The sequence below is a fragment of the Aotus nancymaae genome, unplaced genomic scaffold (genome assembly GCF_030222135.1).
Source record: "Aotus nancymaae isolate 86718 unplaced genomic scaffold, 86718_ANA_hifiasm-v0.15.2.pri h1tg000028l, whole genome shotgun sequence".
Taxonomy (NCBI): Eukaryota; Metazoa; Chordata; class Mammalia; order Primates; family Aotidae; genus Aotus; species Aotus nancymaae.
The window spans coordinates 24,823,866-24,840,405 of record NW_026988441.1 but is presented as its reverse complement, the minus strand read 5'-3'; the positions used below and the strand labels follow the sequence as shown (position 1 = coordinate 24,840,405).

The 16,540-nt window shown below is 42.5% G+C and overlaps 1 protein-coding gene and 1 pseudogene across 1 annotated transcript; one reads left to right on the top strand and one right to left on the bottom strand.

The window, feature by feature from the left end:
* LOC105726266 (zinc finger protein 98-like) overlaps positions 1-13,924 on the bottom strand; it is a 35,183-nt pseudogene extending 21,259 nt beyond the window's left edge.
* Positions 4,103-4,804, top strand: LOC105726288 (STING ER exit protein-like). The gene has a single exon (XM_064381584.1). The coding sequence runs from the start codon at positions 4,116-4,118 to the stop codon at positions 4,779-4,781; it is 666 nt and encodes a 221-aa protein (XP_064237654.1). The 5' UTR covers positions 4,103-4,115; the 3' UTR covers positions 4,782-4,804.
* Positions 13,925-16,540: the final 2,616 nt, after the last annotated feature.

The following is a 16,540-nucleotide window of genomic DNA, read 5'->3' as shown; positions in this document are numbered from 1 at the left end:
GAAACACGGTAAAATCCTGTCTCTACTAAAATACAAAAAAATTAGCTGGGCATGGCGGCGTGTACCTGTAGTCCCAGCTACTTGGAAGGATGAGGCAAAAGAATTGTTTGAAACCTGGAGGCGGAGGTTGCAGTGAGCCGAGATCGCACCACTGCACTACAGCCTGGGTGACAAAGCAAGACTCTATCTCTTAAAAAAAGAAAAAAGTTATCACTGTGACAGCCCACCTCATTCACACACACCACAGGATACTAATGGGGCTCCTAAACCCAAAGCATTGGAGAGAAAAACAGCTCTCCATCTGAGTAAGATTGTATTGAGAGAAAAAAGAAGTTAAATGCATCCTTATAAAAACTCAGATTAGATATAAGTTTGTGTGGGAAGTGGAAAAGTTCCTTTTTAATGTTTCCTTTCTAGTTGAAGAATAAGTATGCTAATAACTTTGTTAAGCCCTATCTTTTTTGGAGATGGAGTCTCACTCTCTAGCCCAGGCTGGAATACAGTAGCGTCATCTCTGCTCACTGCAAACTCTGCCTCCCAGGTCCAGGGTCAAACAATTATCCTGCCTCAGCTTCCCAAATAATTGGGATCACAGGCACGCACAACCATGCCCAGCTAACTTTTTTGTATTTTTAGTAGAGACGGGGTTTCACCATGTTGGCCAGGCACATCTTGAACTCCTGATCTCATGATCTGCCCACTCAGCCTTCCAAAGTGCTGGGATTACAGGCGTGAGCCACTGTGCCTGGCCTAAGCCCTATCCTATGTAGCTGTTAAACATGCCATGCTTACAGGCACGTAGTACATTCTATGTCCTTGTACTTTAACCAAGATATCTGTGCTGGACGTGCTCACAGGCATGTCCCAGCTCTCCATTGCTTTTACCTGTTTAGAAAAGTTTTAAGTTGTTAGCCAATCGGGTTTTAGTTTAGATTGTGAGGTCTGGTTCCAGTCAACAGAGATCAAACACAGCAGTTTAAGGACAACCCCAAATGAATGGGGGTAAATTTGTGTGTTGCCCTTTGTTCACCGTACTCTCGTGGCAAGGTGGCTAGTAAGAGTACCCTTCCTGCAGTCCAGGAAGTAAAACTTGCGTTGTTAAATAATCCTTTGTCTCAGTGCTAATTTTTCTTTGCAGCACCGAGCATCTATTTCCAACATACAATTTATCAAGGTGACCAGAAAATATTCCCCTAAAAGGAATTTCTCTCTAAACACCCAAGTACACAGCTACTCTCAGCATGAGAAACATGAGCATTATGAAAAAAGGCCTTGGGCATCCTGTGTGCGCTTCAAAGAATATTTATGAAGGAAAAAAGCAGAAAACAGAAAGATGTTATAAAAAAATCCATAGATATACACGAATAAAGCAAGTTCTTAGAGAGCTATGAAGAGACTTAGATTCTGACACAATAATAGTGGGAGATTACAACATCCCACAGACACTAATAGAGAGATCATCGAGGCAGAAAATTAACAGACATCAGGACCTAAACTCAACATTTGACCAAATAGTCCTAATAGAAATCTATATAACTTTCATCTAAAACCAACACAGTATACATTCTTCTCTCAACACCAGAGGTCATAATACTCTAAAATTGAGCACACAATCAAAAACAGAACAAATCTCTACAAATTCAAAAATTTCAAAATCATACCAAATACATATTTAGACCACAGCTTAATAAAGATATAATTAAATACAAAGAAAACTACTTAAAAGCATACAATTGCAGGGCACAGTGGCTCACGCTTATAATCCCAGCACTTTGGGAGGCCGAGGCGGATGGATCACGAGGTCAAGAGATCGAGACCATCCTGGTCAACAAGGTGAAACCCCGTCTCTACTAAAAAATACAAAAATTAGCTGGGCATGGTGGCACATGCCTGTAGTACCAGCTACTCGGGAGGCTGAGGCAGGAGAATTGCTTGAACCCAGGAGGCAGAGGTTGCGGTGAGCCAAGATCGCGCCATTGCACTCCAGCCTGGGTAACAAGAGCCAAACTCCGTCTCAAAAAAAAAAAAAAAAAAAAAAAAAAAAGCATACAATTACATGGAAATTAAGCACGTAAATGATTTTTGGGTAAATAATAAAATTAATATAGAAATAAAGAAATTCTTTGAAACAAATGAGAGTAAAGATATAACATACCAGAGTTTCTGCAACACAGGTCAGGCACTGTTAAGAGGAAAATTTAACTCTAAACGCTCAAATCAAAAACAAAGAAAGATTTGAATTTAACAACCTAACATTATAAACAACAAAGTAAGAGAAGCAAGAGAAAACCAGCCATTAAGCTAGCAGAAGACAAGAAATAACCCAAATCATATCTGAACTGAAAGAGATTTAGACATAAAAAGTCATATTTAAAAAAAAATAATAAGAAATTTAGGAGTTAGGGCCGGGCGCGGTGGCTCAAGCCTGTAATCCCAGCACTTTGGGAGGCCGAAGCAGGTGGATCACGAGGTCAAGAGATCGAGACCATCCTGGTCAACATGGTGAAACCCCGTCTCTACTAATGCAAAAAATTAGCTGGGCATGGTAGCGCGTGCCTGTAATCCCAGCTACTCAGGAGGCTGAGGCAGGAGAATTGCCTGAACCCAGGAGGCGGAGGTTGCGGTGAGCCGAGATCGCGCCATTGCACTCCAGCCTGGGTAACAAGAGTGAAACTCCGTCTCAAAAAAAAAAAAAAAGAAAAGAAATTTAGGAGTTAAATCTTTTGAAAAAATTAATAAGATAAATAAACCACTAGCAAGCTTAATGAAGAGAAGATCAAAAAAAACAAAAAACAAAACAAAATTAGAAATGACAAAAAGGACATTATCACTGACCTCACAAAAAATAGAAGTAACTACTGAAGCATACTATGAACACTTCTATACACATACACTTCTTTTCTAAAAGAAATCAATAAATTCCTGGACAAATACATCCTCCCATAACTGAATAACAACAAAGAATCCCTAAATAGACCAATAACGAGCTTCAAAATTGATTTAGTAGTAAATAGCCTACCAACCAAAAATTTAAAAAGCCCAGGCCTAGACAAACTCACAGGTGAATTCTACCAGATGTACAAAGAAAGGCTGGCATTATACCTTCTAAAACGATTACCAAAAATTGATAAGAAGGGACTTCTCCCCAGCTCATTATGTAAGAGCAGCATCATTGTGATACCAGAATCTAGCAGAGACAAAACAAAATAAGAAAACTTCTGTTAAATCAAAGTTTCCAGGTAGAAATAAAAAAAGAAAGAAAGAAAGAAAAAGAAAACTTCAAGCTAATAAATTTGATAAACATTGATGCAAAAATTCTCAACAAAATACTGGCAAACCAAATCCAGCAGCACATCAAAAAGCTAATTCACTACGATAAAGTAGGCCTTATTTCTGGGATGCAAGGTTGGTTCAACATATACAAATAAATAAATGTGATTTATCACATAAACAAAACTATAGATAAAAACCACAAGTTAACCTCAATAGATGCAGAAAATGCTTTCAGTAAAAAAATTTTTTTTTTGAGGCGGAGTTTCGCTCTTGTTACCCAGGCTGGAGTGCAATGGCGCGATCTTGGCTCACCGCAACCTCCGCCTCCTGGGTTCAGCCAATTCTCCTGCCTCAGCCTCCTGAGTAGCTGGGACTACAGGCACGTGCCACCATGCCCAGCTAATTTTTGTAATTTTACTAGAGACGAGGTTTCACCATGTTGACCAGGATGGTCTCGATCTCTTGACCTCGCGATCCACCCACCTCGGCCTCCCAAAGTGCTGGGATTACAGGCGTGAGCCACCGCGCCCGGCCCTGCTTTCAATAAAATTTAACATCTTTTATGTTTAAAACCCTCAAAAACTAGGCATTGAAGGTACATACTTAAAAAAACTGCGTTATCTATGACAAACCCACAGTCAACATACTGAATGGACACAAGCTGGAAGCACTCCTTCTTGAAAACTGGCACAAGACAAAGATATCTTCTCCTATCACTTCTATTAGACATAGAATTGGAAGTCCTGACCAGAGCGATCAAGCAAGATAAAGAAATAAAGGGCAGTGACGTCATTTCCGGCGCGACCGTCTTCTTGGCGTAGTCCAGGGTGATCTTGGGAACTATGCCGAAAGTAGTGTCTAGGTCAGTAGTCTGCTCTGACACTCGGCACCGGGAGGAGTATGACGACGGCGAGAAGCCCCTCCATGTGTACTACTGTTTGTGCGGCCAGATGGTCCTAGTGCTGGACTGCCAGTTAGAGAAATTGCCCATGAGGCCCCGGGACCGGTCCCGTGTGATTGATACTGCCAAACATGCCCATAAGTTTTGTAACACAGAAGACGAGGAGACTACGTATCTGCGGAGACCTGAAGGCATTGAACGACAGTACAGGAAGAAATGTGCAAAGTGTGGACTGCTGCTCTTCTACCAATCCCAGCCAAAGAATGCTCCTGTTACCTTCATTGTGGATGGAGCAGTAGTCAAGTTTGGCCAGGGCTTTGGGAAAACAAACATATATACTCAGAAACAACAGCCTTCTAAGGTGATGATGACCAAACGGACCAAAGACATGGGCAAGTTCAGTTCTGTCACTGTGTCTACCATCGATGAAGAGGAAGAGGAGATTGAGGCTAGGGAAGTTGCCGATTCATATGCACAGAATGCCAAAGTGATTGAAAAACAGCTAGAGCGCAAAGGCATGAGCAAGAGACGACTGCAAGAGCTGGCTGAACTGGAAGCCAAGAAAGCGAAACTGAAGGGGACCTTGATTGACAACCAGTTCAAATAACCAGATGTTTTCTGAGCCCTAGACTGGAGGCAGACATTTAGATCAGGAGGCAAAGTACTTTCTTGCTTACATAGACTGGTTCCTATTTATGTCCTAACAGAAGTCTTTACATTGTTTCCCATTGATTCTCCTGCATTCAGTGAGATCTTTAACTGAGTCCATTTGACCTGCTTTCTAGGAGATGGATTTTTCTAAATTTTTCTCTACTTAGGTTTTCTGTACTATTTTTTGTCCATTTGATGCAAACTTGTTCAGCTGTGTAGAAACTTTATGAATAGATCAGTGCTTGAGTGTCTCCAGTCTCTAAAGTGGCTACTTTTATTCTTTCTTCAAAGTTAATAACATATTTCAAGATTTCTGGACAAAATATAGTGTGTCATAGAGAAAAGCAGTGTGAATTATATTTATAGCAAGTCAGATCCTTTCAAGTGACTGTCTCTGTTCTTAGAAGGGTTCTTGGAATTGGCTGTGGTTTGAATCTTTCTACAGTCAGCAGAGACCCATTAAAAGCCAGAATCTGCATAAAGCTTTCTTTGCTTCAAACACTGAAACTATAGGTGTGCCATCCCATGTCAGACTTTATACTCAAGAGAAGGGAAAGCCAGATTGCAGTGAAGGGGGTAGGACAGCTCAGATCCAAATGAAAATGGGGTTTCAATAAGTCACCCAAGGGAGCAACCCTCTAGTCGGGCAGCTGGTCCCACTTCCTTGCATGTATTCATATATGGGTGGGAGATGTTAGAGATTAAGAAATGATAGCGAGATAAAATGATCTGTTGGATATCTTTTAGTTTACATTTGCTATTTGCAGAGGAGTGTTGTATACATAGATATTATTTTATGTCACACTGCTTCAGAGATATCTATATCCATGTGTTTGTATTCATGTTTTTATCCATCCACCTGTATTAAAAGATGTTGGGACAGGGAAAAAAAAAAAGAAATAAAAGACATTCAAACAGGAAGAGAGAATATCAGACTATTTCTTTGCAGATGACATAATTCTGTATCTAGAAAACACTACAGTCTTGGCTGAAAAGCTCTTTAAACTGACAACTTCAGCAAAGTTTCAGGATACAAAATGAATGTACAAAAATCAGTAGCATTCCTGTACATCAACACCCAAGCTGAAAACCAAATCAAAAACACAATTCACAGTTGCTACAAGAATGAAATATCTAGAAATAAGCAGGGAGGTAAAAGATTTCTACAACAAGAGTTACAAAACACTTCTTGAAGTCAGAGATAACACAAACAAATGGAAAACTATTTTATGCTCATGGACAGAAAAAAATCATTATCATTAAAATGGCCATACTCCCCAAAGAAATTTACAGATTTAATGCTCTTCCTATCAAGAGCCCAGAAATAATACCACACACCTACAACCATTAGATCTTTGACAAAGCTGACAAGAGAAATATAAAAATAATTCCCTATTTAATAAATGGTGCTGGAATAACTAGCTAGCACTATGTAGAAGACTGAAACTGAACCCCTTCATTATACCATATACAAAAATCAATTCAAGATGAATTAAAGACTTAAATGTAAAATTTAAAGTTACCAAAAGGCCGGGCGCGGTGGCTCACGCCTGTAATCCCAGCACTTCGGGAGGCCGAGGCGGGTGGATCACGAGGTCAAGAGATCGAGACCATCCTGGTCAACATGGTGAAACCCCGTCTCTACTAAAAATACAAAAAATTAGCTGGGCATGGTGGTGCGTGCCTGTAATCCCAGCTACTCAGGAGGCTGAGGCAGGAGAATTGCCTGAACCCAGGAGGCGGAGGTTGCAGTGAGCCGAGATCGCGCCATTGCACTCCAGCCTGGGTAACAAGAGCGAAACTCTGTCTCAAAAAAAAAAAAAAAAAAAAAAAAAGTTACCAAAAAAAAAGAAAAAACCATGAAAGATAACCTAGGAAATACCATTTACACATAGAAACTGGCAAAGATTTCATGATGAAGATACCAAAAGCAACTGCAAAACCAAAACCTGACAAATGGAACCTAATTAAATTGAAGTTTTTTCACATTAAAAAAAAAATTATCAACAGGGTAAACACACAACCTACAGAATAAAAGAAAATACTTGCAGAATGTGCTACTAAAAAAGATCTAATATCTAGAATCCATAAGGAATATAAACAGATTTACAAGAAAAAAAACCTTATTAAAAAGTAGGCAAAAAACATGAACAGATGATTTTCGAAAGACATACATGTGGCTAATGACCACATGAAAGAAATACTCGGCCGGGCGCGGTGGCTCACGCCTGTAATCTCAGCACTTTGGGTGGCCGAGGTGGGCGGATCACCTGAGGCCAGGAGTTCAAGATCAGCCTGACCAACATGGTAAAACCTTGTCTTAAAAAAAAAAAAAGAAAGAAATACTCATCACTAATCATTAGAGAAATGCTAAGAAAAACCACAGTGACATACCATCTCAAACCAGTCAGAATGACTATTATTAAGAAGTCAAAAAATGATAGATGCTGGCAAGGTTGCGTAGAAACAAGGATGCTTACACACTGCTACTGGGAGTGTAAATCAGTTCAACCATTGTGAAAAGCAGTGTGGCGATTTCTCACAGAACTAAAATCAGAATTATCATTGACCCAGCAACATCATAAATGGATAGAGATACCCAAAGAAATATGTTATTCTGTCATAAAGACACATGCACACACACGCTTACTGCAGTACTATTCACAATGGCAAAGACACAGAATCAACCTAAATACTTATCAATGGTAGACTGGATAAATAAAATATTGCTCAGTTGTCACGGTGGCTCACACCTGTAATCCCAACACCTTGGGAGGCCGAGGAAGCCAGATTTCCTGACCTCAGGAGTTTGAGACCAGCTAAAGCAACCTGGGAAAACCCCATTTCTACAAAAAAAACACAAAAAATTAGTCAGGTGTAGTGGCGTATGCCTGTAGTCCAAGCTACTTGAACAGCTGAATTAGAAGAATTGCTTGAGCCCAGAATGTTGAGGCTGCAGTGAGCCAAGATCGTGCCAGTACATTCCAGCCTGGGTGACAATGTAAGACCCTTTTTCCACAAAAAACTAAATAAAATAAAATAAAATAAGAATTTTAAAAATACATGATACATAAACATCATGGAATACTCTGCAGCCATGAAAATGAACAAGATGATGTTCTTTGCAGCAACGTGGAGCTGATCTTCAGGAAAACTAACGCAGAAACAGAAAACTAAATTCATGTTCTCATTTATAAGTAAGAGCTAAATAATAAGAACACATGGACACAAAGAGGGGAACGGCAGACAACGAGGCCTAGTTTAGGGCGGAGGGTAGGGAACAGAGAGGATCAGAAACAATACCTTTTTGATGTGATGCTTAGTACCTCAGTAACAAAATAATCCTTACCAAACTTCCATGGCACAATTTTATCTACATAATAAACCTGCATGTGTACCCCAAACCAAAAATAAAAGTTAAAAGGACAAAACTTCATGGGTGGGGGAGAGGGCAATGTAGTTGGAAGGGCTGGTTTGTGCTTCAGATAGTGACTCATATGGCACTGTACTCTGATTTATTTCTGTGTCCATGCAGGCCTATGAGATTATCAACAGGTGGCCTGGAAACCTAAGCTGGTGGAGAAAACAGGCTGCTGCTGCAGATTTAATGCCTGCGGGTAGGGTTATGTCAGGACACTCGTAGATACTTTTACGGGTTTTTGGCAACACTAGGAATAAAAATACTGGCCGGGCAGGGTGGCTCATGCCTGTAATCCCAGCACTTTGAGAGGCCGAGGTGGGTGGATCACAAGGTCAGGAGTTCGAGACCACCCTGACCAATACGGTAAATAACCCCATCTCCACTAAAAATATAAAAACTAGCTGGGCATGGTGGTGCACACCTGTAGTCCCAGCTACTTGGGAGGCTGAGGCAGGAGAATCACTTGAAGCTGGGAGGCAGTGGTCACAGTGAGCTGAGATTATGCCACTGCACTCCAGCCTGGGCGACAGAGCGAGACTCTGTCTCAAAAAAAAAAAAAAAATGCTGTGGTGAAGTTTCTGAGAATGGTGCCTCGTCCTGGGAACAGTGTAAACATGTCAATGTCTAGTGTACATATTTGTGAGTGGGTGGGAATCCTGTGATGGCAACTGTAGAAAACAAGAATCTTTCATCAGAGCTCCTTTTCTCTAAGTTTTCAGTCCTCTCTCACTCAGGGAGCAGACCTGGAATCACAAGACAAAGGCCTGTGTATAGGAAAGCAGAGCCTCCCATCCCAGACACCCAGAGTTTTACTCCAGGCCAGGCCTCCATGATATATTTTTTTTTCCTGGCACCAAATATGTAGAGTTTACTGAACACAAAGCAATTCTCCAACACCAACTCATTGTGTCATATTTAAATTCTGACACCAGTGAGTCAGCACAGACCCTGATTCAGGGGTCAGTCCCACAACATCATCCTTACTGCAGATGCCAGTCACAAACCCCATGAGTTCATCCATACTTCTGAGCTACTGTTTAAAATTCAGGACTTCTGTAGCATCCCTCAAGTTTAATAATTTGATAGTGCTACTCACAGAACTCAGCAAAACACTGTAATTATGTTTACCAGTTTATTATAAAAGACACAACCCAGAAAAAGTCAAATAAAACAAATGTACAGGACAAAAAAAAAAAAAAAAGAGGTGGGGAAAGATGAAGCACATAGATAATCCTGGTAAATAGCTAAGATTAGGAAGATTTTCCATCCACTGTGTTCCAGGAACAGTTTATGGAAAGAAACATCCTACCCATTATGACTTAGATAGTGCTCTCCTATCACACAGCCAGACACACAACTCTGCACATTTTCTTCTTTTTCTAGTAAGAAAATCAGCTGAATTTGTCTTCAGTGGTCATAATAAAATACTTCTTTTTTTTTTTTCGAGACGGAGTTTCGCTCCTGTTACCCAGGCTGGCGTGCAATGGCGCGATCTCGGCTCACCGCAACCTCCGCCTCCTGGGTTCAGGCAATTCTCCTGCCTCAGCCTCCTGAGTAGCTAGGATTACAGGCACACGCCACCATGCCCAGCTAATTTTTTGTATTTTTAGTAGAGATGGGGTTTCACCATGTTGACCAGGATGGTCTTGATCTCTTGACCTCGTGATCCACCTGCCTCAGCCTCCCAAAGTGCTGGGATTACAGGCGTGAGCCACCACGCCCGGCCGCACATTTCATACCTTAACAAGAAAAGTATTCCTTTCAGACAATAAATATATTACTGTATTATTTTCATTAAAAATCAGGTAGTAAATAATTATTCATATGAAAACAATTCTAGGAAGTACCAAGATTCATCTTTTAAAATTTAGCATGAAACTTAGAAATCCAAATAACAGGACATAAAATAGAAATATTCACTGTCACAAATTTACGCTGCAAAAAGAGGAACTGATGTTTTCATGAATCCATGTAATTCACCAATTATTTACCATATTTTATTGTGGAAATGTATTCATTTTCTACAGTCAAAATAAAAGATTTTCCTTATTTTTTCCTTGGAGCATTCTAAAAGCTAAGTCTTGGAAGTCTGTTTAAAATCACCTAGCCATAAAAAACACACCTGAGAAAATTCCTTTACTCAGAAAAAGAAAAAAGTAAATGAGAATTTTTAACAAAAAAAAAAATTAGATTTTTTTTGAAACCCATCACTAGTATGCCCTTTGTAAATATTTTTGTACCTTTCAAGCTCTACTAGTAAAATTCAATTTACAGTTAAAAACCTGAAGTCTATATAAGTGAACAAATCTTTTCAAGGTGATAAACCCAGGGAGTGGCAGTGCTGATTAAAAAACAGATGTGTCAAGTTTGGCGCGGAGGCTGACCCCTGTAATCCCAGCACTTTGGGAGGCCGAGGCAGGTGGATCACAAGGTCAGGAGTTCGAGACCAACTTGACCAACATGTTGAAACCCTGTCTCTACTAAAAATATTTTAAAAAATTAGCCAGGCGCGGTGGTACATGTCTGTAATCTAAGCTACTCAGGAGACTGAGGCAGGAGAATCGCTTGAACCCTGGATGCAGAGGTTGCAGTGAGCAGAGATAGCGCCACTACACTCCAGCTTGGGCGACAGAGTGAGACTCCATCTCAAAACACACACACACACACACACACACACACACACAAATGTGTCTGACTCATGTGTCAAGTCAGGCCATCCAGTCACTTTAGAGATTCTTCCACCCCATCCTGCTCCCTTAAGTACTCCATGATCACCCTCTCAGGAGACACTGCACTATGCCCCAGTCACTGCCCTAAGTAAGTGCATTTCACTTTGCAAGTTCTCGAATGATCTCTCTGGGGTGAGTTTTTTTGTTTTTTGTTTGTTTGTTTGTTTGTTTTCTTTACTTTTTGGATACTATTTTTTTTTCCCCCACAAATATCAGAGAATCTGGAGGCAGAAATTACTTGTTTTTTCCTCAATATTAGCATCTGATTGGCTGATCAGCAGTTTCTCCAAGAAATGAAAAGTGGGATAAGTGAAGACAACATCTCGAGGAGTTAGCGTTTCAAAGGAGGAGTGCACCAAATAATTTATCTCAGCTCCTGGGCATCCACCTGTTCCTTTCAGAAGCCACATTTCATACCTTGGGTTGTCCTATGAGAAAAAATGACCCAGGAACTAATATTCATTAGACACTCTAGCAGACATTGTCATGGCTGATATTTTGATTTATTCAGAGACAGTACTGAAACCCAGGACTAGGAAAAAACTAAAGGCTGGATGAGGAGGACACAAAACCCCATAAAGATTCAATAAACAGCCGGGCGAGGTGGCTCACCCCTGTAATCTTAGCACTTTGGGAGGCCAAGGTGGGTGGATCACCTGAGGTCAGGAGTTCAAGACCAGCCTGGCCATCATGGTGAAACCCCATCTTCAAAAAAAAAAAAATTAAAATTAAAAAATAATTCAATAAAAAACTTTGACCCCAAAACAGTCTTATTAAATCTCTGTACCTAGAGAATATATATTTTTAAAAAAGAGAGACACAGATTTTTTTTATAATACAGTGTCATGGGATTATTCTTTGCTTTTTTTCTCATGGCATATATTTACAACAGAAAATAAATCTTTTTAAATGTGCCATCCAACGCTTTGTCAAAAAAAGATTAAAATATGATATCAAAAATGTACACTAAAGGACAAATAGTTAATAATGTGAATTAAGGGCCAGACGCGGTGGCTCACACCTGTAATCCCAGCACTTTGGGAGGTCAAGGTGGGTAGATCACCTAAGGTCGGGGAGCTCGAGACCAGTCTGGCCAACATGGTGAAACCCTATCTCTACTAAAACTAAAAAATTTGCCAGGTGTGGTGGCGCATGCCTGTAAACCCAGCTACTCGGGAGGCTGAGGCTGAGGCTGAGGCAAAACAATCGCTTGAACCCGGGAGGTGGAGGTAGTAGTGAGCCGAGATCTCGCGCCACTGCACTCCAGCCTGGGCAACAGAGTGAGACACTGTCTCAAAAAAAAAAAAAAAGTGAATTAGGGAGAAGTTGGCATTTGAGAGTGTCAGAAAAAACCTGGAAGTTTAGTATTGTACTGCGAGCCAGAGTTAAGGCTGGAGCAATGGGTGGTGTGGAGTACACCTGAAACCCTGTTTGAGACACATGTAAAAAGTGCCTGGGGAAGATCAGTTCCCTGTGAAATGTGAAAACAGGTAAGTGGCAGGCAATTAACTAGAGGTGGCTCTAGTCCCTGGATTCCTACTTTTAAAAATCCAACTCAAGGCCAGGCGCGGTGGCTCAAGCCTGTAATCCCAGCACTTTGGGAGGCCGAGGCAGGTGGATCACGAGGTCAAGAGATCGAGACCATCCTGATCAATATGGTGAAACCCCATCTCTACTAAAAATACAAAAAATTAGCTGGGCATAGTGGCGCGTGCCTGTAATCCCAGCTCCTCAGGAGGCTGAGGCAGGAGAATTGCCTGAACCCAGGAGGCGGAGGTTGCGGTGAGCCGAGATCGCGCCATTGCACTCCAGCCTGGGTAACAAGAGCGAAACTCCGTCTCAAAAAAAAAAAAAAATCCAACTCAAATGCTTTTTTTGTAAATTACCATCTTGGGGGAAACAAAATTCAGGCTTAGACAACTATAAACGGGCAATTAAGCTCTGATTACATAACCAGAAAATCTGTAAGCTCAAGGTGGAAATTAAGAAACTATGTGACTGTACCTAACCAAATACTGAATTTGACCACAAACTACAACCCATAGTTGGGTGCCGCACAATTTTAGAACTACATTTTGATTAAATTCTTCAATAGTTTTGCGGTGACTCCCATGAATTTTCAGCAGAAGGAAAGAGAGAGGTCAGGCACGGTGGCTCATGCCCGTTAATTCCAGCATTTTGGAAGGCCAAGGCGGGCGGATCACCTGAGATCAGGGGTTCGAGACCAGCCTGACCAACATGGTGAAACCCTGTTTCTACTAAAAATACAAAAAATTAGCAGGGCGTGGTGGTGCGCACCTGTAATTCCAGCTACCCAGGAGGCTAAGGCAGGAGAATTGCTTGAGCCCGGGAGGCGAAGGTTGCAGTGAGCAGAGATGGCGCCACTGCACTCCAGTCTGGGCAACAACGCGAGACTCAATCTCGGGAAAAAAAACAAAAAAGAAAGAAAAGAAAAGAAAGAAGAGAAACTGGGAACCCCACAGACCAAAGCTCTTTCCATTCATGAACCTGTACCCTAAGCCTGGACAATCCACCCGTGGTCCCTACACAATCTCGGAGACGCGCGCTGCGGGTGCAGAGCTGCCCAGAGAGGGCTCCAGGCCTGGGTACAGACACTGCGAAGAGACAGGACGCTCGGGGTCCTGGCTGTCAGCGCAGCCGCCATCTTATGGCTGAAGGGGGCTGAGGTCGCGCTGGGCAAGGAGAATTTAGGGCACAGATTGTGGAGCTGACTGCGGGGAGGCCTGGGTGCCGCCACAGCCGCTTCCCACCAGTTCCAACCAGCCCCTTCCCCTCTCTCGGGATGTCGGACGGGCACTCTCACCATTTCTAGGCTTCCAGGGGGTCCTGGCGTCTTAGCTGTGGTTCTCACAATATCTGCAGGTGACAGCGCCACAGAGGCTAGGCCTCCAGGAGCAGAGCCACCCAGCAAGAAAGACGAGACCTGAAGCTCTAGTTGCAGCCAGAAACAAAGGCCCCGCCATATCCCGGAAGCCGCCCTGTCCGCTCCAGCTGCGTGTCTGATTGGACGGTTCCAGGCCCAGCGTCGCTGATTGGATAACGTTTAAAAACCCACCCTTTCAGGCCCTGAGTGACAGAAGATGTGACCAGAAGCTGGGCTGAATGAAGAAAGAGTGACAGTCTAGGCTTGCACCCTTTTCAGGCAGGGCTTCCTCCCTGAGTTGAGCTAGGCCCACCCGAGTGGGTATTTGCCTTTAACCTTATGTATAAAATTATATAAGTGTATAAGTAATACGCTATATGTCTATTCACAAATGGAAAGAAGAATTTTAGCTTTTTTACCCTCCTGGCTTCTGGTTCTCGGAGCAGGCAGCCTGAGATTTTAGAAAGGAGACAGTCCTCTGAAATAAAATATGAGCCACAGGGCCGGGCGCGGTGTCTCACGCCTATAATCCCAGCACTTTGGGAGGCCGAGGCAGGTGGATCACGAGGTCAAGTGATCGAGACCATCCTGGTCAACAAGGTGAAACCCTGTCTCTACTAAAAATACAAAAATTAGCTGGGCATGGTGGCGCATGCCTGTAATCCCAGTTACTCAGGAGGCTGAGGCAGGAGAATTGCCTGAACCCAGGAGGCGGAGGTTGCGGTGAGCCGAGATCACGCCATTGCACTCCAGCCTGGGTAACAAGAGTGAAACTCCGTCTCAAAAAAAAGAAAAAAATATGCCAAAAGCAAATTTTCTTTGCCATTTGACCTTGGCCCTAATGCTCACACTGTGGTTATCTGTTTTCCCCTGTGGTGTGGGGAACTGTGTGTGTATAAGCACGTAATTACATGCATACATGTCTACATGTATTTCTGCATTGATCAACATTCTCTTACAAGACACCCAACTTGAAATCAGGGGGAAAAATATATCTTTAGGGTACCCACTGATAGAAGGGAACTAGTAGTCAAACTGTAATTAAATCCTGGCATCCTATCTGCACTGGGTGCATGTGTTAGCTATTGCTGCATAACAAACTATCCAAAACTGATTAGTTTGTTGTACTGGAGCGAGCGTCAAAAGTCAACACCAAGACAAAAGTATGCCAAATTGCAGGGTCTTTATTGCCGGCAGCCATGGAGGACTCACGTCTCTCCAACCCGTGGCTGCGAAAGGAAGGTGTCAAGACCTTTTATACCTGTAAAAACCACCTCGGGGAGGAGGGTGGGGGGCGGGGGTGGGGGTGAGGGGCTTCAGACATTCCGAGGGCTAGTGGATTCTGTAAATCACCTCCTGGGCGGAGATGAGGGTGAGGTACTCCCGACATTCTGAGGGCCAGGGGATTTTGGACATTCTGATTGTTACTTAAGTGGTTCCCAGAAGTCAAGATAAGCATTAGTTTACACGTTGTCTGGGTAGGGTGGAAATTACAGACCTTAATTACTTATTACAAGTCGAAGGGGCCAAGATGGAATGGGTTTGGACTGCTCGCCTGTCACATTAGGGGTTACAGAGAGCAGTTTCAACAGAAAGCCGAGGTATGAAGTATGCAGTTTTATGGGGCTTTTACCATGTCACAAGTTCATAATTGAAATGGTCAGCCATTTAGGTTGGGCTCAGTGGGGCCATTCTCTTGGTCTCAGCTGACCTCCTTCAGACATATGTCATCAGCTGCTTGTTGACTAAGCAGCTGTTCTTGTGGTGAGATTCTGCTTCTGGGTCAGATCATGAGGTCAGGAGTTCGAGACCAGCCTGGCCCAACATGGTGAAACCCTATCTCTACTAAAAATGTAAAATATTAGCCAGGTGTGGTGGTGGGTGCCTGTAATCCCAGCTATTCAGGAGGCTGAGGCAGGAGAATCGCTTGAATCCAGGAGGCAAAGATTGCAGTGAGCCGAGATCATGCCATTGCACACCAACCTGGCGACAGAGCAAGACTCCATCTAGAGAAAAAATATATATTATTATTATAATATATATACATACTGTGTGTATATATATATATACACACAAATACTTAATATATAATTATTATTATTATAATTACACACATATATATACATAAACATACACTTTTTTTTTTTTTTTTGAGACGGAGTTTTGCTGTTGTTACCCAGACTGGAGTGCAATGGCACGATCTCGGCTCACCGCAACCTCCGCCTCCTGGGTTCAGGCAATTCTCCTGCCTCAGCCTCCTGAGGAGCTAGGATTACAGGCACGCACCACCATGCCCAGCTAATTTTTTGTATTTTTAGTAGAGACGGAGTTTCACCATGTTGACCAGGATGGTCTCGATCTCTTGACCTCGTGATCCACCCGCCTCGGCCTCCCAAAGTGCTGGGATTACAGGCGTGAGCCACCTCGCCCGGCTTTTTTTTTTTTTTAAAGACAGGGTTTCACCATGTTGGTCAGGCTGGTCTTGAACTCCTGACCTCAGGTGATCCGCCCACCTTGTCCTCCAAAGTGCTTGGATTACAGACGTGAGCCACCGCGCCCAGCCAATATTTTTGTATTTTTAGTAGAGATGGGTTTTCACAGTGTTAGCCAGGTTGGTCTCGATCTTCTGACCTCATGATCCACTTGTCTCAGTCTCCCAAAGTGCTGGGATTACAGGTGTG

Bases quoted from the DNA above. Each gene is read 5' to 3' on its own strand.
- LOC105726288 (XM_064381584.1), top strand. From the start codon at position 4,116: ATGCCGAAAGTAGTGTCTAGGTCAGTAGTCTGCTCTGACACTCGGCAC.